The 25,756-nt window shown below is 37.1% G+C and overlaps 1 protein-coding gene across 1 annotated transcript in view; it reads right to left on the bottom strand.

Moving 5' to 3' along the window:
- EXO1 (exonuclease 1) overlaps window positions 1-25,756 on the bottom strand; it is a 42,811-nt gene that overhangs the window by 5,472 nt on the left and 11,583 nt on the right. Inside the window, exons 8-13 of the mRNA XM_040263576.1 lie at window positions 24,868-25,055; window positions 24,089-24,185; window positions 17,098-17,323; window positions 14,348-14,594; window positions 6,606-7,170; window positions 3,331-3,432 (exon numbers count right to left, since the gene is read on the bottom strand). Of these exons, the coding sequence (XP_040119510.1) occupies window positions 3,331-3,432; window positions 6,606-7,170; window positions 14,348-14,594; window positions 17,098-17,323; window positions 24,089-24,185; window positions 24,868-25,055 (1,425 nt within the window). The remainder of the gene's footprint in view (window positions 1-3,330; window positions 3,433-6,605; window positions 7,171-14,347; window positions 14,595-17,097; window positions 17,324-24,088; window positions 24,186-24,867; window positions 25,056-25,756) is intronic.

The following is a 25,756-nucleotide window of genomic DNA, read 5'->3' as shown; positions in this document are numbered from 1 at the left end:
CTTCCCTGGAGGTTCAGATGGTAAAGAATTTGCCTGCAGTGCAGGAGATCCAGGTTCAATCTCTGGGTCAGGAAGATCCCCTGGAGAAGGGAATGGAACCCACTATAGCACTCTTGCCTGGAAAATCCCATGGACAGAGGAGCCTGGTGGGCTACAGTCCAGGGGGTCACAAAGAGTCGGATACGACTAAGTGACTAACACACACACACACACATACACAATATGCATATTTTCAAGCATTTAAGCAAACAAAAACACCATGCTACACATACTACTTAATAGTATGGTTTCCCTTTTCATTCAAAAATAATATGGACATTTTTACAACCCAGGATCTGTTTGAAAGTCTTTCTCACTCAGAGATTTTTAAAAGAAACTTATATTTCCTGTTGGCTCAGCTAGTAAAGAATCCATCTGCAGTGCAGGAGACCTGGATTCAATCCCTCAGTTGGGATGATCCCCTGGAGAAGAGAATAGCTACCCACTCCAGTATTCTGGCCTGGAGAAGTCCTTGGACTATACAGTTCATGGGGTCCCCAAAAATCGGACATGACTATAAATATAAACTTTCACTTTATATTTACATATTTTGCATTTATATATATTTATATAGTATGAGATATGACCTTCTTTCAAACAGATGTACTAGATCACTTATTAAAAACTTTTGTAAAGTTTCTATGCTTTTACAAATAAACATAAAAAAGTAACATCTTAACTATATAGTTTCCTTATATAAGAAAAATATATGTTCACTAAAACCAACAACGTATTTAAGGTGAAATATTTCACACCCTTATTTTTTAGATATTTAGATTTTTTTTTTCCAATTTTTCACTATTGCAACCAATGCAAGAATAAGCAGTCTTGTATTGAAATTCTCATTATCTCTTTAGGCTGAAGTTCTAGAATATACTTACTGGGTTAAATTATTTGAACTCTTTCAAATTGCTTTCCAGAAATGGCACAGCAATTCTTATTCTCCTCAATATGATTATCCTAAGTAATTATTATCCTAATTAATTAATTATTGGGATAATTAATCATACCAATTAATAGGATTATGCTATCTTAAATGTGATTATTCATCTCAGCACTTTATACCCTTATAAAATTCAGTAAATTAAAAACTTTTGGAAAAATAAGAGGTAAGAAATTATATTTTATTACTTTGTGTTATTTGATTACTAATGAGGTTGAACATGCTTTTATATGTTAATCATCCCCTTGCGCTTTTTGCTTTTATAATCTCTGTTCATGTCTCTTGCCCATTTTTAAGTTAGGAATTAGTATTTTTATATTGGCAAGATACTTAATACATAAAATGGGCTTTTGACTTATGAGCTTTCACTGTGCAGGCACATAAATATTTATATAGTCTGGCTGAAAAAAACCCTTGACTTATCAGGGACCCAGTTTCTAGAAGGCCTTTTTGCAATACACATCAAAGCTTTACACCATACCTGCCCTTGGACCAGTAATACCACTCCACAGAATTCATCCCCATGAAAAATCAAGAATGTGTACAGTACTCAAACATTTATCAACAAAATATTCATTGCAGTACTGTTTGGTATAACAAAAATTTTTGAGTAAAGGACAAACATAAGAAGATTAGTTAAACCCACATCATGGCATATTTTAGTCATTATAAGTAATGTTACTTAAGTACATGAAATAGATCTTCATATACTATAAAGAAAAAAAAAAAAGCAAGTTTCACAACTTAAATACCTATTAGGTTGGCCAAAATGTTCATGAGGTTTTTTCCATAAGATGGCTCTAATGGTACTTCTCTGTCTATAACTTCATTTGAAACAATTTTGTTAGACTGCATTGTGACAGCTTTCATATTAGTGTGCTTTAAAAAAAAAAACAAAATTAGTGAATTTCTGTGCAGTCATTTTAATATTGAAGATGGAATTAAAAAATATTTTTGGCAATATTATACTTTATTATTCCCTGATAGCTCAGTTGGTAAAGAATCCACCTGCAATGCAGGAGACCCTGGTTCGATTCCTGGGTCAGGAAGACCCACTGGAAAAGGGATAGCTACCCACTCCAGTATTCCTGGGCTTCCCTTGTGGCTCAGGTGGTAAAGAATCCACATGCAATGAAGGAGACCTGGCTTCAATCTCTGGGTTGGGAAGATCCCCTGGAGAAGGGAAAGGCTACCCACTCCAGTATTCTGGTCTGGAGAATTCCATGGACTGTATAGTTCATGGGGTTGCAAAGAGTTGGACATGACTGAGCAACTTTCACTCTCATTTTTCACTTTTCATTCCAGGAAAGGTACAAATTTCTCACTAGACAAAGATCCACGGTCAGGTAGACCAATTCAAGTTGACAGTAATCAAAGGGAGACACAAACTGAGATCAAAGTTATACCACACAGGTGATAGCTCACTCACATACTCAAAATATCCAAACCAAATGTTGAAAATCATAAGCACCAGCTTGCTTATGTTAATTGCTTTGAAGTTTAGGTTCCACATAAGTGAAAAAAAAAACCTTCTTGACAGTATTTCTGCTCATGTGATTCTCTACTTAAACATAATTAAAACATTCTGCTATAAAAACAAATTGTGACAGGCAATCAAAAGTGGATACTGTTCAACAATGTGGAACAGAAGAGATTACGGAACAGAAGAACTATCAACCATACTGAAGCACAGTCTTTATCCAAAGAAAGTGATGTGTATATGGTGGAACTGGAAAGGAGTCCTCTATTGTGAGTTCCTTCTGGAAAACCAAACAATTAATTCCAACAAGAACTGCTCCCAAATGGACCAACTGAAAGCAGCACTAGGTGAAAAGAGTCAACAGAAAACGTATCATCTTCCATCAGGATACCACAAGGTTTCTTTGATGACCAGGCAAAAACTTATAGCTAGACTGGTTTTCTGATTTAACTGCCATATTCAGATATTATAACTTTGGATTTTCATTTATTTTGGTCTTTATAAAATTTTGAAAATGTACCTGGAACAATTCTTTACTCAAAATGATAAAAGTTTTGGGAAGATAGTTACGAAGTTGTCTGGAAAATGGCAGAAGGTAGTGGAACAAAACAATGAATATGTTGTTCAATAAAGTTCTTGGTGAAAATGAAAAATGTGTCTTTTATTTTTACTTAAAAATTAAAGGAACTTTTTGGCCAACCCAATACAAAGCAAGTACAAATATGGTCCTAAAAGATCTGAAGGTAGACATTTTTGTGTAAATAAGAATATAGGCACTTTGAGTTTTAATTTTGTTTATATTCATATTTCCTGGTAATAAGCATGCCCTGCTTCTGAAATTTAAAAGTAATTTATATAAGTGTTTTACCTTGTTTCTTAGAAGCGTGTCTTTCTTCGAAAAATGAAACAAGTGTAGCTTGGATTTCTGATTACCTTGTTTCTCAAGTGACTTAAAATTGCAATCAGATTCCTAGATCCCCAAGATCGAAAAATAAAGCAAAGTTAGATTTTTACTATCAAGATTTTATGACAACTGACCAATATTCAACAAAACATAAAACAAGTAAATTGAGAAAAATCAGTGTAAATAAAATGTAACTTCTCAGAATAAAAAAAGTATTAAAAGCGTGAAATACAATAAAAATTAATGTGGAAAGAATGATCTTTGCCAGTTTCACTAGAGAAAGCTAGTAAGAAGTTTCAGCTGGAGAAGTAAACTGTATAAAATATAAATTAAAAAGCTCTAAGTGGGGTCTCCAGAACCAGACGGAGCACACAGCTCTTCTTAAAATTGAAGGTGTTTATGACTGGTGGCTGAGATGGTAAAGAATCAGCCTGCAATGCAGGAGACCCAGGTTTGACTCCTGGGTCGGGATGACCCCCTGGAGAAGAGAATGGCAATTCACTCTAGTATTCTTGCCTGGAGAATTCCATGGACAGAGGAGACTGGTGGGCTATGTCCATGGGGTCACAAAGAGTTGGACATGACTGAGCGGACATATGCCTGAGATGAAATTGACTTCTATCCAGGCAAGAGATATGCTTCTGTGTGTACAAAGCAAAGAACAATGCTCAACAAAACCAGAGTAATCTGGGGAAAAGCAACTCATGTTCATGGAAACAATGGCATGCTTCATGCCAAATTTCTAAGCAACCTTCTTGCGTAAGCCACTGGATACAGAATCCATGTGATGCTGTACTCTTTCAAGGACTTTAGAAAGTAAAGAAATAAATTCAGGCGACTTTACATTTCTGCATTTTTCAAGAGGATTTAAAAATATATATATTTATCTTGGGATTCTACATAGCATTATATACTTAAAAAGCAATCCAAAAGTCAAAAATATTCCTTTAATTTGGATTGTAACTTACAGAAACACTAACATTCCTTGCTCATAGTAGTGATGACTCTGGGCTATATTGTTTCTTAGAAGAAAGATCAAGAGTAAGATCCTAAGATTAATTAACCTCAAATTGGGTTAATGAACTTAATAAACATAGAGTATACAGTTGTTGCTTCTCACAGTGAACCACCAATGGAAACCTCCAATGCATTTTCTTCAGAATCATACAGTAAAAAAGATATTCAAAATCAAACACCAGTGACACTCTAAAACATTTTCTGAATAAAGAAAGATAACATAATTTTTAAGTTATCTGTTATTGTCCCAATTGTTTGACCATTAATCCTTAAATTTACCACATCTGGTGGCAAGAGATGATTTAATGAATGATTTTTAGTTTAGTTTGTTTTTTTTTGGTGAGGGGAGAGAATTTATGTTTCTATAACTGTAAGCACAAAAATGATTGCCCAGAAGACAGACATGTGGAGAGTTTTGTCAGCATGATGAGCTCTTAGGCTGTGAGGTGGTAAGCCTTCTCAATAAAACATGCTAAGTTAGTAAAACAGGAAGATGTCTGCTGGAAAAGGAACAAAAATACCCCAAAGGAGTTCAGAGGACTTGAAAGTATCCTCACAAAGAGATGGTGATTTTTAACGAAAGATGTTCAAGAAACAACTGTGATGGAACCCAAATAGTGCCATGAGAAAAATGCAGTAAGACGTGGAAAATGAAAAAGATGACATTAAAATGGAGGCTCGTATTAAAAGAAACAGAGTCTTTGAGACCAGTATGGATGAACTGAACACAAAGTGAGTGAACAGGAAGAGTAGCAAAAGCCTCAAGGGTTTGGTTTGGCGTTTTGTTGTTGGTTAGTTGCCAAGTCATATCTGATTCCTTTGCGACCTCATGGACTGTACCCCACCAGGCTCCTCTGTCCATGGAATTTACTAGGTGAGAGCACTGAAGTGGGTTGCCGGTTCCTTTTCCAGGGGATCTTCCTGACCCAGGGATTGAACCTGCATCTCCTGCATTACAGGCAGAGTCTTTACAGCTGAACCACCAGGGAAGCCCCTCGGACTTAAAAAACTGAAATGGATTTGAATACATTAACTGATTTCAGCTTTCTCTAAATGAAAACAATTTGTTTCCACATTTTAACTAGGCTTTTTTCTTTGAGTCCAATACAACTCAAGTTTCCTTTAGGAACTTGAATAAAATATTTTCCTTTTGATAAACACAAGATATACTGATTTATTGGGCTTCCCAGGTGGCGCAGTATTAAAGAATCCGCCTGCCAATGCAGGAGACACAAGAGATGTGGGTTTTATCTCTGGGTCAGGAAGATCCCCTGGTGAAGGAAATGGCAACCCGCTCTAGTATTCTTGCCTGGAAAATTCCATGGAAACAGGAGCCTGGTGGGCTACAGTCCATGGGGTCGCAAAAGAGTTGGACACAACTGAGCAACAGACCACAGGTACACAGAAACATACTGATTTACTAGATGTTTAATATTCAGGATTATCAGTCCTCAAAATTCTGTCAAATATTACCAAGGTTATAATTGTTTTTACATCTTGGTAACTATAGTTGTGAACATAAAATGAAGTATGTTAAATTAGTAAATTTGAGATAACTCAGATTTAAAGAATGCTCTTATGCCATCATACATTTTAAAATATGACATCACTGGGTCTTACTAGTAGTAGTTACTTGGAGCTTTAAGTAAGAGTAAAGCTATTTTATGAATAAGAAAAAATGGCTGGAATGCTTTTATTAATTTAAACAGAATAACATAAAATCCCTTATATTACTATCTTGTTTTATCATAAAGGGGACTTACAACAAGAATAACAAGAGTAAAAAATATATATATTTCTTAAGTATTAAAAGTTAAGACAAACACCATCACATTAATAGGGTCATTTAGTTAAAAGGTTTCAAACGTTGTCTAAATTCAAGACTATATCAAGGATTTAAATATTAAATTTACAATAACTTCAATAAGCTTATCATTCTTAGGTCTTAAGTGTTCCACAACCTGAGACACTTATCAGTGGAACACAGTGATGATTCAAGATATATAGCTAGATTAAAAGTATAAGAGTCTAAAATATGGAAGATACAGAGAAGCCCTTCAGATGAGTAAAACATGAACTTTCTACACAGTAAGGTCTAGAGTGAAAAATTAAAACAACCAATTATTTCTGTAACATGAGCAAAATTTCCTCAATTATCTGATTAACACTCTATTTTCTCTTACATATGAATTTGAAAACAAAGGCTTCAGAATGTGACTTACCTCTGAATCTGAATCCGAATCCTTACTAGAAGGCTGAGAAAGTTTTGATGCATTTAAATTGTGTGGTGACAAGTCTATGCTTTCCTGAGACTGTGAAGAGCAACCCACGTCATGTAAGGGATGTGATTCATCACTTGACTCATCACTCTTTAACGGAGCTACATCAGACATCTCAGTATTCTCAGGCAGAGAGGTGGAAGAATCACTCTTTCTACGGAACTGCTGCAATGCTGTGCTTGGAGAGGGGCTTGGAGTTCTTGAAATATCTCCAAGACTTCCAGACCAACTGAAACAACTTCTTAGTGTCCCCAAGGTGGGTGGTGAGATGGTCCTCGTGAATGCGCTGGTCTGAAAAGACTGAGACTCTTCAGCCATCACAGTCACACCATCTGGAATCTGCTCACCGGAATTATGCGATACACTGGTATCACCCAACTTCTTGTCCTCTAGACAATCTGGTTCACCTGCATCAGTTTCTTTATCTGTGACAGCTGTTTCAGCTAGAGGCTGGCTGCTTGCTTTCTTTGATGTATAGTCAGCAGAATCCAGAGAATTGGGAAAAAACCTAACAGAAAAAAACAACGGAAACAATGCAGAAATATTTGAGTTTGCTCACGAAGGTGACAACATTTATAATGGAAAGATGGTTGCTTGTTTTTAAAAATGAATACATTAATTTCATAAGTAAAAGCAAAATATATTTTATACACGGCTGATCCGCCTGCCAGTGCAGGAGCCACAGGAGCTGTGGGTTCGATCCCTGGGTCGGGAAGATACCCTGGAGCAGGTAAGAGCAACCCACTCCAGTGCTCTTGGAAAATGCCATGGACAGAGGAGCCTGACAGGCTACAGTCCATGAGGTCACCAAAGAGCAGGACACAACTGAGCAACTCAGCAGACATGCATGACACTCAAATATTTGAACAGATAAAGAAATGTGCAACAGAAAGGATACTTAATAACTATTGTCTCTTATTTTGTAATTTGAATACAAAATAAATAAATTAATTAAAATACAAGTAAAATAAATTAGCTATTTACCTCTCATTTTAGCTTAATTCCTAGTAGTAAACTATCTGGGAACTTGTAGTAGCATACTAATCTACCAAGCTTTTTATATACCCTATATATTTCTATACTATTTTAAATATTGAGATTAAGACTTTCAAATTAATTACTAAATTCTATATTACTAAAGAGGTACTACTTACTCAGGGTAGTAGCTTTAAAAAAGTCATTTTAAAAACTCCAATATAAATGAAACAAAGATTGCATCATTACTCGGAAGGATGTATTCAAGTAGCATTTTTAGGTTTAAAAAGGAAATCCTAGAGCATATGATCGGTTAAATATGAAACTTACAAAGGATGTACCTCCTTAATAAGCATTAGTTCAAAACCAAGATGATAAACTGAATATTTACTACATGCTCGAGAGTAAAAATCCTCTTACCTTTTCATCAAATCATTACCTCATGTTTGTGGGTATAAGGCAGAAAGGAAGCAGCACGTGAAAGGAAAAGTTTTATCTGGTTTTTCATTGAGTAGAAAACATCAGCTCCTTTATCTGATCACATAGTTCATTTTTCAGCAAACAATAACCTCTATGATATCTAAACATTTTTCTATATATTATTTCATAGGTAAGAGAAAGAATAAGAGAGCCCAAGGTTGTAAAATTAATCAGCTAAAGAACAGAGGATGATGGTTGGATGGCATCACCAACTCAAGGGACATGAGTCTGAGCAAACTCCAGGAGACGGTGAAGGACAGGGAAGCCTGGTATTCTGCAGTCCATGGGGTCACAAGCACTCGGACATGACTGGGTGATTGAATAACAAAGAATAGAATTAAAACCCAGAACTCCTCCCAGTTCATGGTTGCTTCTTTCCAAATAGCTTGTGGAGTTACTTAACTGTTAATTATATTTCTAGATCTCAAAAAATAAATATGCATTATTCTAGGATAAGTATCTATATAATAAAGACTTTCAAAAGACAGGCTATTGGAGACAAACTTTTGCATATTTAATACACTTCCTGTTATGTTACATTAAAAAGAATGGGTTGGGAAGGACCACTGGCATATATATTAGTGACTGGGCACCTATGCCAGCTGTCTGATTCACATAACTTCTGCTAGTCTTGAAACAGTCTTATATATATTATCTTCTATATATTATTTAACCCATATTTTATAGTTAAAAAAAATAGGCTTAGAGAAGTTAAATGGCACGGGAAAGACTAAGCAAGAATAGAGCAACAGTTCAAACCCAGGCCTACCTGATTGTGTGCTCCTTTCACACACAAGATACCACTGCAAGGTATGACTAATCAACTATGACTAGGAGTCTTTCCTATCACTATTACTAACTATACAACCCTGGAAAAGTTTCTTACCTCTTAGAGCCTCAATTTCTGAGCCCAAAATAGAGAAAATAACGCTGAGCTGAATATCTCATAATACTGTTGTGAAGAATAACATATAAAAAAATCTTTAAAATCAGCTAAGAGAACTAATTTAATAACATCTAGTTATTATTAGATATTGCTATATAATCTAGATCAGGAAATTATACATCAAAGTTTCACTCACACTTATTATTTTACAGGAAGTTGATGCAGAAAAAAATATTTTTCTCAGCATTTCTTAATATACTATCTGAACTATTAGTGAAACATCTCACTAAACTAGGTAAAGCAGCTATTTACAGCTTTGAATGGAGATTTCATTAAGTTTCCACAATGACTCAACAGTCAACACCTGAAGAGATACACAAACATTATTCTCATTTGTTTTGCTTGTTTGTGCTCAGTCATGTCCAACTCTTTGTGACTCCTATAGCCCGCCAGGCTCCTCTGTCCATAGAATCTTCCAGGTAGGAATACTGGAGTGGATTGCCACCTCATTCCCATTAGCTGTCTCCAAAGAGGCAGAAAAAGGAAATTCTATTTTTACCCAAAAGGAAAGATAAAACACAAATTTCAAAAATTTCTCCCAGTGACAGAATTCAACTTTCTAGAATGTATAAAGCAACATATATCATCTAGAAACCCATTTTCCATTTGTGCAGCCACGTTTTCATTATTGCATTGTTACCAAACACCTTTAATGAGGGTGTTAATTCTTTAACAAAGGAAGAATCAAAATGATCATTTCACTGTACTGTGACTGTTTCCTTGAGAAGATCTGATGGAGAAGGGTTTGACACATCCCCTAAAAGGAGCTTAGGGATTACCAGTGGTTCATTCCTTCATGACCATTTCCCATCATCATGGTTAGACAAAACTGGCTGCAACCTAACTTATTAAACTTGAAAAAAAAAATCACATTCTAAGTCTTCTGGAGAAATACAGAAGCTGATAAATTTTCTTTTTCTTAAAGTTACTAATTCCTGTTTCTAGTTGTGGTACCACTATCCGAATTCAATGAAACAGAGCTATTCATTGTTTGTCTACCATCTATTGGGCACTATTTTACATACTTTACTTATGTTAACAATTTAATTCCATCAGCAACCCTAAGATTGCTATACTTGAAGAAACTGAAGCACCCATAAATTAACTTGCCCAAGTCAAACATCTCATGAGTAAACAGGACAGGATTCAAAATCCAGGTGGTCTAATCCCAGGGTCCAAATTCCTAACCCCTAAGTAATATTGACCTTCAAATTCTTATCTTCACTAGCAGGTACTATGATAACAGCCATTGGCCCTCTAGAATCCACTCTTCATAGTGTGTTCAGAGTGGTCCATCTCAGGGGTCTCCAACCTCTGGACCATGGGATCATACTGGTCCATGGCCTGTTTGGAACCAGGCCACAAAGCAAGAGGTAAGAGAAGGGTGGATGAGCAAGTGAAGCTTCATCTGTATTTATAGTCACTCGGCATTGCTCACATTACTGTCTGAGCTCTGCCTCCTGTCAGATCACTGGTGGCATTAGATTTTCATAGAAGCTAGAACCCTATCATGAACTGTGCATGTGAGCGGTCTAGGCTGTGTGCTCCTTATGAGAATCTAATGCCTAATGATCTAAGGTGGAACTGAAGAGGTGGTGCTAGCTTTGGGCAGCGGGTGCAAATACAGATTATCACAAGCAGAGATATACAGAGATCATAACAAATCACACGCTTGCAGACTTACATCAAAACTCTATCAGTGATGGCAAGTGATAATTAAGTGGCATCTGGTGGCAAGCTTTATAGTGCTAAGTGACTTGATGCACTTCAGTTGTACACATACAACTGGTAGCAGGCTTTAAGTCAGAATCCAACGCTTATTTTTAGTTCATGTGTGGCCTGCCCATTATTTTATTTACTGCCTCTAATTCCTTGCCTCTTTTCCGCCCTGCACACTTGCTTCAGTCAGTTTTGGTAAGCCCACAAGCTAACCCTCGTGAAAATGAGTGAAAAAAAAAAAATTACTGGAGAACTTCTTTGAAAAGGGGGAAAGACCCAATGATGAAACGGCAGAACACTCTAAGACTGCCAACAAAAAGAAACCTGCATTTAAAAGAAAATACCAAGAGTCCTACTTAAACTATGGGTTCATTGAAACATGCAATTCACATTCTCCAAGCCTGCTTTGTATAATATGTGGTGATTAGCTATCTAGAGAAGCCATGAAACCTTCAAAACTACTTTGCCACATGGAGACCAAGCACCCAGGATTAAAAGACAAGCCTCTGGAGTTTCAAAAGAAAAAAAACGTGAACATGAAGAATAGAAGCAATTCTTGAAGGCCACCACTTCATTAAATGTGTCTACACTGAGAGCATCATTCTTAGTGGCTGACTGCAAGGCTGAAGCTAAGAAGCCCTTTACTCTTGGTGAGGAATTGATCCCACTAAGGACATTTGTCAGGAACTTTTAGGAGAGGCTTCAGTTCAAAAGGTGGCACAGGTTCCTCTTTTGGCTAGCACCATAACTAGACAAACTGATGAAACAGCAGAGGATACTGAGGCATAATTGTTAGAGAGGATTAATGAGTCACCGTGGTACGCAATCAAGGTTGACAAGTCTACGGATGTTGACAAGACAACAGTGCTTGTTTTTGTGTGAGCTGGTTTTTAGGAGGATATGCATGAGGAAATGTTATGTGCACTTCTGTTGGCAATCAACACCACCGTTGCAAAACTATTCAAGTCTCTGACTGACTACGCATCAGGAAAACTGGTAATTTTGTGTTCAGAAATGCACAGACGGAGCGGCTGCCACGACTCGACAGCTTTCTGGTTCCATTACATGGGTCAAAAAGCTCATTTCTGAACGCGAGTCTGTGTACTGTGTCATCCATAGAGAAATGCTGGCTAGCTGAAAAAATATCACCTGAACTTAACGTTTTACAGGATATGATTAAAATAATCACATTAAAGTACACACCTTTAATTCAAGTCTATTTGCACAACTCTGTGAGGAGATGGACACACGTCTTCTCTAATACACAGAAGTGAGGTGGTTTTCTAAAGGTAGATCACTGGCTAGAGTTTTTGAGTTATGAGAGTCACTCCAGAGATTTCTTTTAGAAGAACAGTCACCACTGTTAGCACATTTCAGAGAAACAGAGGGGTTGCAAAACTTGCTTGTGTGACATATTCAACCTGCTCAGCGAAATCAGTCTGTCACTTCAGGGAAGAACAACTGTGTTCAAGTCAGCAGATACAGTGGATGCATTCAAAGCCAGACTGGAATTATGGGGGCGACAACTGAACACTGGGATTTTTGACATTTCAAACATTAGCAGAGATTTTGAAAGAGACTGAGCCAGGGCCTTCTTTTTCCCAGCTGGATGCATGATCACCTGTCTCAGTTTTCAAAAGAGTTTGAGCATTACTCCCCTACCACAAAAGACCCCTGGACTGGGAAGCAATGGCTCCGCGACCCATTTGTGAACAAGCTAGGTGAACAGCTTGTCCATGCTAGAAGCGGATCACCTGCTTGAGATCGTAAATGATGGTGGCCATAAAAGTATGTTTGAGACAACTTCAAACCTCCATACATTCTGGATTAAAGTCAAGGCAGAATGGCCTGAGATTGCCACAAAAACACTAAAAAGTTGGCTTCCATTTCCAACATCCTAACTCTCTGAAGCAGGGTTTTCTGCAGTGACAGCAACCAAAACAAGATTATGGAATAGACTGGACATAAGCAACAAGCTTCAGGTGTCACTGTCTCCCACCACTCCCAAGTGGGACCATCTCGTTGCAGGAAAACAAGCTCAAGGCTCCCACTGAGTACACTCTCCCAGAATATACTCATTCTGCATTATGGTGAACTGTATAATTATTTCATTATATATCACAACGTAATAATAGTAGAAATAAAGTGCACAATAAATGCAATGTGCTTGAATCATCTTGAAACCATCTCCTCATCTAGTTCATGGAAAAACTGTCTTTCAAGAAACTGATCCCTGGTGCCAAAAAGGTTGGGGATCATTGGTCTACTTAAACCAGGAATCAAATCATAACCCTCTCCTGATTAAAACCTTCTCAATGTTTCCTATCACCCTTAAAGACTCAAAGTTCCTTAGGTTGGCCCACAAGCCTTTCATGAACTGGCTTCCTTATTTCTCCTCCTTCATCATCTACCTTCCTGCTCCCTTTTCATTCTTTTTCCAATTTACATTGTGGTAGAAGTAAAGATAGCAGTGATCAACAGCAAAGAGTTGCCCCCATGCTCCACACTGCTGCTCACCTCCATACCTCTGTCCAAGCTACATGAGTCTGCTGGTAAAATACCTGGCTCCATTCTTTATCTGCTTCACCCACGAATCATTGATGCTTTTGAACTGTGGTGTTGGAGAAGACTCTTGAGAGTCCCTTGGATTGCAAGGAGATCCAACCAGTCCATTCTGAAGGAGATCAGCCCTGGGATTTCTTTGGAAAGAATGATGCTAAAGCTGAAACTCCACTACTTTGGCCACCTCATGTGAAGAGTTGACTCATTGGAAAAGACTCTGATGCTGGGAGGGATTGGGGGCAGAAAGAGAAGGGGACGACAGAGGATGAGATGGTTGGATGGCATCACCGACTCAATGGATGTGAGTCTGAGTGAACACCGGGAGTTGGTGATGGACAGGGAGGCCTGGCGTGCTGTGATTCATGGGGTCACAAAGAGTCGGACAAAGTGAGTGACTGAACTGAACTGAAGAGCACCTTACACGCGCCCCTTCCCTCTCACCCTTTCCGACCACTGTCTCGGCATTAGATGCCCTCAAAACACCTCATGCATGATTTTGTCACTGTACTTACCACACAGTATGGAATGATTTTGTTACTGACCTATTTTTTCAACTAGGAAAAACTATTTGTTTCTCAAGAGCAAAAACTATATCTCTCATTTCTGTAACCCAGCACCTAGTATTATATCAGATTATCAATTAATAAGAGAATTTCATAGTCATCTGTATTTAAATAGATTTATAAAAGTACTTTGTGAAATTATATATAACTCTTAGACAAACTAAAAATATAGAAAAACAAGGTGGATCCTCCCTGCCCCCCTGGCAAAGTAACAGAGGGTATTCTAATGCAAAATGCAATAAGGTCTACAATTCTTATTTTAGTTCTGTATCAAGAGATAACAAAAGTAACAGAAGTCAAAGTGGAACTAAGGCAATACATGATAAAGCCAAGTCCTACACCTGTTTCATTAGATTCAATGCTATTCATAACAATGAAAATAAACACCAACAGAGTATATAATCTAATAGACAAACAACATTCTATAGATGTAACAATACCTGCTTCTGGTGCCTGGAACCACAACTGCACCACTTTCTTCATTTTTTCTCTGTAAAAACGTTGCAAATTTGTTTCTTGTCGTAGGTGGCGTGCTTAAGCTTTTTTTAATAGTAGTTCCATCTACCAGGTCAGGCATAGACAGTTCAGAAGAGTTCAATGACTTATTACCTTCACAACTATTTTTCTTGATCTTCTTTGTAAAGGAAGTAGAATATTGATCCATCATATCATCTTCTGACAGCTCTTCTAAATAAAAATGAAATTATTTATAAATTTTTATTTCATGACTAGTTAGAGATTTGGTCTCAGTTTCACAGCTTATGTTCTATTGTCCTAAAGATGAAGTCTTTTTTTGGATTGTACATCAGAAAAGGAAATAAAACAATAATTAAAAAATTCCTTGGCTGTGTTTTACTGTTTCAAAATTAACTATGATTTAAACTCAATTATTCGTATGAATTTCAGGATACAATCAATTCTGCAAGGCTCTACACTCATTATACTATTTGAATGTAAAAAAAAAAAAGGGTCTAATTTTGAATGCAAAAAAAAAAAAAATTAAGTGAAAGCCACTCAGTTGTGTCCAACTCTTTGTGACCCCATGGACTATATATAGCCCATGGAATTCTCCAGGCCAGAATACTGGAGTGGGTAGCTGTTCCCTTCTCCAGAGGATCTTCCCAACCCAGGGATTGAATTCAGGTCTCCCACATTGCAGGTGGATTCTTTACCACCTGAGCCATCAGGGAAGCCCAAGAATACTGGAGTGGGTAGCCTATCCCTTCTCTACCAGATCTTCCTGACTGAGGAATCAAACCAGAATCTCCTGCATTGCAGGCGGATTTTTTACCAGCTGAGCCACCACGGGAAGAAAAAAATTAAACCTATGATTAATCTATGTTTGGTTTAAAAGAATGTTTCATTAAAACTAGGTGCTATACCTAATAAATATATATACACCATCACTGAGATGGTTTTTGAGGTATATTTGTAGTGGAAAGTAATTTGTACTCTAGCTCTGATCCTCATTACACAGCTATAGAGTTCTAGAAGATTGTTGTGTAACAATCTAATGGTATAAGAATAAATCATAAGACTAAATAACGTAAAAGTGGTAAAGCTGAAATAGGGAAGCACACAGACATAGCATTAATGTGCTTAAAATTAATCCAACTACTTCTCAGTCTAAACAGCTTCCACTCACATGGGAGTAAATGCTCATGATTAAGACGTGGGTAGAGCAGTGGAGGGTGCCTAAATACTAGAGACAAGGTGACACCTCAAATTCAAAAATGTACAGGTTAAAAAAAATACCTACAGGTCAGCAAACTTGTATAAACCAAAATCTGTTTATTATGCAGGAAACTGTAAGTTCTACAGAGAGGAAAAGAAATATTGTAGGATCCCCAGAAAAGCCTTCACCAATAAGTTACACTATGCTAACCTCATTTTCTTTTTATGATAACATTGTTAGACTATCTATTTGGAGAAATTCATAGATTTAATATATCCTGAATTGATCAAGACACTTCAGTGTCTCATATTATCATAGTGGACAATGCAGAGCAAAAGTTATTATATACTAGTTACAAGAATTTGCAGCAAGTTGAATAGCCAGACAATTGGTGACTATTGGTCGGAAAGGAGGTCTGTCTCTACTACACGGCTCTAGATTTCCACTAGAACTATGTGATTTTAGTAAGGTTCAAAACACAAGATTAATATACAAAAGTCAAGTGTATTTCTATATACTAACAATGAACCAAAAATTGCAGTTAAAAATATCATTTATAACAGCATTAAAAACCTGAAATATAGGCACAAATTTGACAACATATGTGCAAGACCTGTACACTAAAAACTACAAAGCATTTCTGAAGGCTTAAACTAAAGAAGACTTATATAAATGGGTCCGAAAACTTGGTATCATTAAGATGTCAATTCTCCACAAAATAATCCATGCATGTGTCAAGTTGCTTCAGTTGTGTCTGACTCTTTGACCCTGTGGACTGTAGCCTGCCAGACGCCTGTGTCCAAGGGATTCTCCAGGCAAGAATACTGCAGCGGATGGCCATAGTCTCCTCCAGGGGATCTTCCCACCCCAGGGATCGAAATTGAGTCTATTACTAAGTCTCCTGCACTGGCAGCTGGGTTCTTTACCACTAGCACCCCCTGGGAAAATAATCTATAGATTCAATTAAATCCCAATCAAAACCTTAGCAGTCTCTTTTTTTTTTTAAGAAATTGACAAGTTGATTCAATCTGTATGGAAATGCAAAGAACACAAAATAGTCAAAACAACTTTTCAAAAGAAGAACAAACTTAGGGACTTACATTACCTGATTTCAAGACTGACTATAAAGGTGCAGTAATCAGGACAGTTTTTCTGGCATAAAGTAGGAGGAGACCAATGGTACAGAATAATAGAGCCCAGAAAGAGACCTGCACATATATGGTCAACTGACTGTCCACACACGTGCCAAAGACAATTCAATGGAAAAAGGATAATCTCTTAAACAAATGGTGTTAGAACAACTTAATTGCCATATACAAAAAAAAGTGAACCTTGATCCTTACCTCAAACCATATAAAAAATTAATTCAAAATGGATCAAAGGCCTAAATGTAAGAATTAAAACTATTAAACTTCTAAAAGAAACAGGAAAAAAATATTAACGACCTTAGATTTAACAAAGACTTCTAAAATGTGACCAGTTCTCACTAGTATTTTACAAAAACAAAATACATACCACTTCTTGGTCTTTTTACAATGGATGACTTCCTTGGAAGATTTAACCCTTTAGTACTAATCACCTGTTTAATGCCCACAGTACTTGGATTTTCCTTCACCTTTGTAGTATCTGAAACAATATCCAGTTCACGTCTAGGGCAATAATTCCTATGCCAAATGCTGTTAATATTAGATGATTTTTGACCTGCTTTGTCAGTCCAACTATGACTTCTTGAATGGGCAGGCTAAAGTGGTAGAAAGAAAAAGGTTAAAGAAGAAAAATAGTTAAATCGTTTCCCTCTGTATCAACATAAGTTATAAGCAAATAATTAAATTACTCCTTTGAACTGCTTTTGATGAAATATCCATCCTCTAATAACACTTTCTACTTTGCTAGTCCTATTTGCTGTTGTTGAGTTGCTAAGTCATGTTCGACTCTTTTGCAACCCCATGGACTGTAGCCTGACAGGCTCCTCTGTCCATGGGATTTCCTAGGGAACGATAGGAGTACATTGCTATTTCCTTCTCCAGGGCATCTTCCAGACCCAGGGTATCGAACCCACATCTCCTGCATTGCAGGTGAATTCTTTACCATTGACCCACCTGGGAAGCTTGTTTGCTAGTCCTATGCTGCTGCTGCTGCTAAGTCGCCTCAGTCATGTCTGACTCTGCAACCCCATAGACGGCAGCCCACCAGACTCCCCCGTCCCTGGGATTCTCCAGGCAAGAACACTGGAGTGGGTTGCCATTTCCTTCTCCAATACACGAAAGTGAAAGTGAAGTCGCTCAGTCGTGTTCGACTCTAGTCCTATACTTTTCATTATATGTGTCTTGTATCCCTAGGTCTGTTTTTCCCCTAATGAGGGTCAAGCAAACTTGTTAGATCATTTTTAAGAAATAAAAAATATACCATCCTAAGATGAGCAGTGCAAGAAATAAAACTACACTTGAAGAAGTATAACCAGAAAAAAAATACTTTTAAAATGTGAGTAATATTTCAATATACAATATTTAGTTAATAATCATCTAGCAAATAAGCCTCTAGTTACTGACATACCCTTTACAAAGGATCTGAAAATCAAAACCATAAAATTATATATTTAATCAACTATCCTATCTTTAGAACTTGGATGAGCTCAAATGCAAACAATCTTATTTACAAAACAATAGCTTCTTTTTTAGTGGACAATATCTATGTATTAAATAGGCAAGTATTAGTGAACAATATCTATGTATTAAACAGAAAGCTACTTTGGTCTACACTAAGTCATGCATAAAACTTTCTCCGAGAAAGAGCTTATTGACGGTAAAGATTGGTAAATAATCATTTTTAATGCTAATACAAGTTATTCACAATAAATATATTTTAGATGACAATGAACTGCTTAAAGGGTGTCAATGATACTCTAACAGAGTAGAAGAGGCAAAGGGAAAAATTAACAATGGTATAAAAAATGCTGGTACTAAGGGTGTGAATTTCACGTGACAAAAGTCCCACTCGAATTTGGAATCTAATCTTTCAATTAAAGAAAGAATTAAATATAAAAATAAATTAAAAATAAGGTGACATTATTCATAACATATTTTAAGAATGAACAAGAATCAACAATTAACTTAGAATCATTGAGTAAAAAGGTATAATAAAAACAGCTTAAGCAGTATATGTCATTAGATCTCACTGATGGTTTCATTAAAAAAAAGAGAGAAATAGGAGAGTAGAAAATCTGATTGGGAAGAATACATTTTAGATAAATAACAATAATTAGTTTGACATATAATTAGTGGTTCTGAAAGAAATGTCCTCATGAAATAGATCTGATAAGGATTTGGTCTCATGAAGGATGGCCATCTTAGTGATCCATAACATTCCCAATGATATCTGAACATTTGCAATACAACCAATTATTTTTGAGTTTCTGAGACAAAGGAGAAACTTGAGAATCATTCTTGATGAAATTATATCAATATCAGTAATTCAAATGTGTAAAGAAGATAGCAGAGTAAAGACTTTTCAGTCCCCTTAGTCTAGAAACTTATAAGGTAAATAAGTCACACAGCTGTAATGTACAGCACAGAGAATACAGTCATCCCTTAGTGGCTGTAGGGGATTGGTTATAGGATCCCTTCAGATATCAAAATCCATGATGTTCAGCTCCCTTACATAAAATGGAGTAGTACTATCAGCCCTCCACACCCATGGATTCTGCGTCCGAGGACTCGATCTAATTGGATCTGCGGTTGGTTGAATCTGCAGATACCCACGGATATGGAGGGCTGTACAGTCAATAATATTGTGGAACTTCCCTCATGGTCCAGTAGTTAAGGCTCTGTGCTTCCAATGCAGGAGGCATGGGTTTGATCCTGATCAGAAAACCAAGATCCCTCATGCTGGCATGGCCAAATAATAAAAATATAATAACTCTGTATGGTGAAAGATGGTAATTAATTGATCATGATAATTTATTAATGTATATAAATACTGAATCACTATGTTTACACTTGAAACCAATATGTCAATAATAATTCAATAAGAAAACAATCACGCCCAAACCAATAAGAAGAAACAAATACAAACTCCATCTGCAGAAAAATTAGGCGATATCTGTGACTTCCAAACCATAGTGAAAACAAGAGTATAGGCAGAAAAATTTAAAGAACCTAGCCCAAGGAGGGAGGGATAAGATAGGGGTAGGAGACTAAGAAGTACAAACTATTAGGTGTAAAAAAGCTACAAGGATATACTATACAATACAAAGTATATAGACACTATTTTATAACTATAAAGTATAACCCTTAAAAATTGTGAATCACTGTGTTGTACACCTGAAACATATATTATAAATCAACTATATCTCAATAAAAAGATAAAAATAAAGAACCTAGCTTAAGAAAGATCAAACTCATGTGTCTGCAGAAAAGAATGACGTTAATTCCACATACAGAAACTCAGAGCAAGACTTGAACCAAGTACCATGGAGGCTGCAATTAGGGGGAGGGCTGAGAAAAGGATTATATGGCTCCTGGGCCCTTATCTTTGATCTGTCCAATATGGTCAATTCATACCCATCTGCCTTCAGAGCAACCAGACCTTCGAAACCCACAAACAGTAACATAAAAACTTCAAAAGGTGAGAAGAGCCATTTGTCTACACAGGGATCAAATGCAAGGTTAAATACTGAATGGTGGGACTAGCCCTACCCCCTCCTAAATAAAGAAAAGAATGTTAGTCACTCAGTCGTGTCAGACTTTCTGTGACCCCATGGACTGTACCCATCAGGCTCCTCTGTCCATGGGATTCTCCAGGCAGGAATACTGGAGTGGGTTGCCATTGGGTTGAGATCTTCCCAACTCAGGGATCAAATCCAGGTCTCCCACATTGCAGGCACTCTTTACTGACTAAGCCACTAGGGAAACCCACCCTTTCCTGGTCCACCCCAATTTATTTTCCCTATCTTGCTCTTAAAATGTTTACATAGCTAAGTAGAAATTGGAAGATCCCATTTTGGAAAAAAGAACTGTACAAAGAAAACATGCTGATGTTTAAGAATTCACAAAACAAAGCTAGCTAACTGGTTCAACCAAGAGTAATAAAACCCAAGACTATAAGCCCCACTCATTTACACAAAGCTTCTTAAGCTTCTCAGTGCCTGTCCCAAATAGGAACAAACTGACAAGAAGCTAGGTGTTAGAAAAGTCTCCACCATAAAAGAGAAAAGCCAAAACACAAAGGAAAAAAAAAAAATCCAAAGCTAACAGAAATAATGCAGAGAGAAGAAAATGTACAAGAAAATGTACATGTATTTAATATTATAATTAAATTTCTGAGAGGAGTGGGAAAGAGGAGAGTATATTCATGAAATGAAACAAGGTCTTAAAAAACACACAATTGAAAGGGTTCTTAGATATGAAAATGATAGCAAAAACTAAATATTCATCAGAATTTTCTGTAATGATAGAAAAGTTCTGTGCTGTCCAACATGGTAGCCACTAAAGACTTGAAAAGTGACCAATGCAACTGGAGAACTAAAATTTAATTTAATGTTAATTTAAATAACCACATACTTTGCCAACAAAGGTCCATCTAGTCAAGGCTATGGTAGTCATGTATGGATGTGAGAGTTGGACGGTGAGGAAAGATGAGCACCGAAGAATTGATGCTTTTGAACTGTGGTGTTGGAGAAGACTCTTGAGAGTCCCTTGGACTGCAAGAAGATCCAGCCAGTCCATCCTAAAGGAGATCAGTCCTGGGTGTTCATTGGAAGGACTGATGCTGAAGCTGAAACTCCAATACTTTGGCCACCTCATATGAAGAGTTGACTCATTGGAAAAGACCCTAATGCTGGGAAGGATTGGGGGCAGGAGGAGAAGGGGACAATAGAGGATGAGATGGCTGGATGGTATCACCGACTTGATGGACATGGGGTTAGGGTAAACTCTGGGAGTTGGTGATAGACAGGGAGGCCTGGCATGCTGCAATTCACGGGGTCGCAAAGAGTTTGACATGACTGAGTGATTGAACTGAACTGAACTGAACTGTGGTCAGTGGGTAACATACTGGATAGCACAAACTTGAAAGACAAAATAGAAAAATAGTTTCCCCCAGAAAGAAAAGAAGACAAAGACATGAGTTAAGATAGAAAAGTTCCAGAATCTAAAGACCAGGAAAAACCAATATCTAACTAATAACAGTTCCAGAAACAGAACAGGGGAAACAGAAAAGAAGAAACAGCAACCTGAGTATAAGGATTATATAATCTGAGCTGATGAACATAAAGTTCTTTTTTAGTACCATTATACATTTGTGCTGTCTTAATAAGCTTGGCTTATTTCAGCTGACAGTAATGATTCTTCTCAATGCTCAACTTGTCACCAGTTTCTCTGGGGCCATCTTCTTTAGGCTCATTTTGTTTTCTTTCTCAAGGTGCTCTGATTCATTTAGCTGGTAAACACTGAGACTTTTCTTGGTCCAGCCAGAATGAACTACTTTGAGTACTTTTAACATGCTATCCTCTTCCATACATGCTATTCCTTTAGCCTCGAACCACTCACCCATTTTGAAAATCCTGACTCATCTTTGTAAATCCAGGACACAGACTAGCTCCTCTATTTAGGAGACACTAGAGGAATTGGCTTGGAATCAGAGCTTCCCTATGGATTAAATGTATGACCTGGCAAGTCACCTAATCTCTAATTGTTTCCTCATCTGTAAAGGAGAAATAATGGTACTGCCCTCAGAGGCTTGTTACTGAGTAAATAAGTTACTATGTGTAACGTGCTTAGAATGGCACTTAGAAAACAGCTCAATAAATGTCTGTTATTATTATTAAAAGGTATTCTCTCTTTGGGTGGAGTTAAGTGCATCCCCTGGAGTTAAGTGTCTCCATGGAGCCTAGAATACATCTCTATTATGGGACATACCATATTTCTATGTATATAACCACGTGTCTCTCCCTTAGACAATGACTATGTTACAAGCAAGGATTATGCTGTTTTTCTTTATATTCCAGAACATTCCAGAGTATGTTCATTATAATAATTAATGCTTAGTAAAGAACTGAATGGTGAGTAAAGGTAAAGATCTGTATTAGACTAGAAACTATGAGAAAGAAGTAACTATTAACCAGAAAGACAAAAAAGAAGTAGGAGGACTTAGCAATGAAAGAGAAGCCAGGGGTGGAGGAGGAGCAAAATAGATGAAGGAGATTAAGAGGTACAAAAGACTAGGTATAAAAACAATAAGTTACAAGGATGTAATGTACAGCACAGTGAATACAGTCAATACTTTATAATAACTTTGTATGCAGTATAATCTACAAATCAGTTAATATGCTGCTGCTGCTAAGTCGATTCAGTTGTGTCCAACTCTGTGCGACCCCACAGACGGCAGCCCACCAGGCTCCCCTGTTCCTGAGATTCTCCAGGCAAGAACACTGGAGTGGGTTGCCATTTCCTTCTCCAATGCATGAAAGTGAAAAGTGAAAGTGAAGTCGCTCAGCTGTGTCCAACCCTTAGCGACTCCAGGGACTGCAGCCTACCAGGCTCCTGTGTCCATGGGATTTTCCAGGCAAGAGTACTGGAGTGGGGTGCCATTGCCTTCTCCGAATTTATGGTGTAATATGTGCTAAAAAGAATAAAGGTTATAAAAGGAAGCTGATAAGAAATAGAGTTTGCTTTTGATTGTAGATAGATTTAAGGTTATAAGAAAGTATTTATGTAGACACAGGAGACATTTAGAATTATTGTGGCTGGTACACAGATTAGAGACTGTTAAATATGTGCAAGTTTTCTGCATAAAATGAGATAATTAGAGTCCTGGTGGTGGTGGTTTAGTTGCTAAGTCGTGTTCAATTCTTGTGACCCCATGGACTGTAGCCTGTCAGGCTCCTCTGTCCATAGGATTCTCCAGGCAAGAATACTGGAGTGGGCTGCTATTTCCTTCTCCAATTAGTCATAAGAACTTATTAAGGAATAAATTTGAACACAAGAGAGAACAGAGACTGGAAATATGAACAGAAAAGAGAGAATGATGGGAGCATACATCACAAGAGATATATAGACATACTATTGGGAAAAAGTAGAAGAAAATAAGAAAGGACTGAATGACATACAGCAGAGGTACTCAGTAAGTACTGCTAAACTGTGAATGAGAGAAAAAATATGTTTTACTCCCAAGAGGTATTTCTAGATTTGAGTCTTCAATAATGCCAAATGCTAGAGACGGGATTGGGTGAGATGAGAAAAAGGCATTAAGCACTTGGTATATTCACAAAAAATGTTCAAGTATAAAGGTCTTATATTATGTGGTCACTTTTTAAGAAAATAAACCAATATACCCATTGGTTCTAAGAGATATATTTTCTCTAGAATTGAGTTGTTTTCAATCAACACTCTGTACGGTGCTTGGATGTAGAAATGTTTAAAAGATGTTTACTACGTGAAGATCTGCCTTTAGTCTTAGTTCCTAAGCAATAACAAAACATGCTTTTAGAAAGAAGTCTTTAATATGTTACCATGGCAGTGTCTGGATTGTAGTCATCGATCTGCTTGAGAGTATTTATATCTTTATTCCCAAGTGCTATTTGAAGAGCTATAGAATCATCAACATACCTAGGTTGGTAAGATTAAGGAAAAACATTTTTACTAACAACCAAACAAACAATACTGTATTAAGACAGCAAAGTGTGGTCTATTGTCAGAGAAAACCTTCAGGTTTATAACTTCAGTGAACCCTACTTTCCACATTTGGCTTCACTGAAACCACATGATAGTTTACTAGTCACAGCAGGAGCTGGCGATTTTCTGAAGCAAAGCCCCAGGGCATCACTTACTCCCTGTCAAGGGAGATGGAGAGGAAAGCCCTGCCATTACCCAGGTGACTCACAGCTCCACATCACCCTGTATGCGCGTGGCCAGTGGCTCTGCAGAGAGCATCCTCAACTGGTGTACTCAGAAGACCAGAGTGTTCTTCCTGAACAATTGAGCTTGCTCACCATGAGTGGTTCTCTTCAGGGCCACCTCTGGAATATGTACCTTAAGTGACTGACTACATGTTTCTGTCAAATCAATCTAAGTAATTAATAAGTTATCATGGATGGGCTTCAGGTTTATAAACAGTTACTCTAAATTTTTAACTCGCATGATAATTAAATTTAACAAAATAAAGATTCCACTACTAAAAAAAAAAGCCAAAAACAATCTGCCAGCTTTTGACTGAAAGTCTAGCTAAAAATACCACCACAAAGATATGGAAGGAGTGCAAAGTTCTACCATTCTGGTTCAGAAAGGATACTGCCCAGCATAGCTTAGTGTTTTGGGATCAACATCATCTTCATAGGCATTCAGAGGGATGAGTTTCCTTTTGATGGGATCAAAAACTAGCTGATAGAGGAAGGTATTGTTGGCCCGAATAAATCCTTTGATGTAATCTTCTGGTACTGTTATGTTCATCTTGAGATAATGTCCAATTTTCCTGATGACCTAATAATGAGTATAAATATATTTATGAGTTATTTAATACCTGAAGATAAAGAATAGGGGAAGTATTATTCCCAAGATCCATCACTTTACATTAGAGTAGGATGAGGAGGGATAGAAAAATTAATTGCTTTTTTTTTTTAGGTGGGGAGTATAATTGCTTCACAATGTTGTGTTAGTTTCTGCTGTACAATGAAGTGAATCAGCCACATGTATACATATCTCCTCCTTCTTGGACCTTTCTCCCATTCACCCCAACCCACCCGTCTAGGCCATCATACAGCTACATTAAAAACCTTAACCAGTAAACACGTCATGACTTAAAATTCAAAGATATGTTCTTCGCCTTCAAAGTCTCTTTTATCCAGAAAGCAAAAAACAAAACACACAATTAGTTGAGAATTAAAAAAAAACCCACAAATATTTTTAGATCATATTTCAAAAAGGAAGTCAACATTTGAACTTCTATTAGAGTCATGGATGATTAAAGCTGGAAGAGACGAAGAAGAGAAGACGCAGAGAACTGAAGTGATCCTGAAGTCACAGGCTAGTTAGTATATGTTGCTCTATTTCAAAATCTGCTACCATCTCCCAACCTTGAGACCTCTCTACTTCAGTACACCACCCTTCGCCCTGAGGACTCACATTTTATAATCTTGGAAATTCTGCTCTGCAAACTCTAAGGGCTTAAGAGAACTACCCAA

Source organism: Oryx dammah, unplaced genomic scaffold (genome assembly GCF_014754425.2).
Source record: "Oryx dammah isolate SB20612 unplaced genomic scaffold, SCBI_Odam_1.1 HiC_scaffold_21, whole genome shotgun sequence".
In the NCBI taxonomy this organism is placed as follows: Eukaryota; Metazoa; Chordata; class Mammalia; order Artiodactyla; family Bovidae; genus Oryx; species Oryx dammah.
This window is presented reverse-complemented; position numbering and strand designations above follow the sequence as displayed.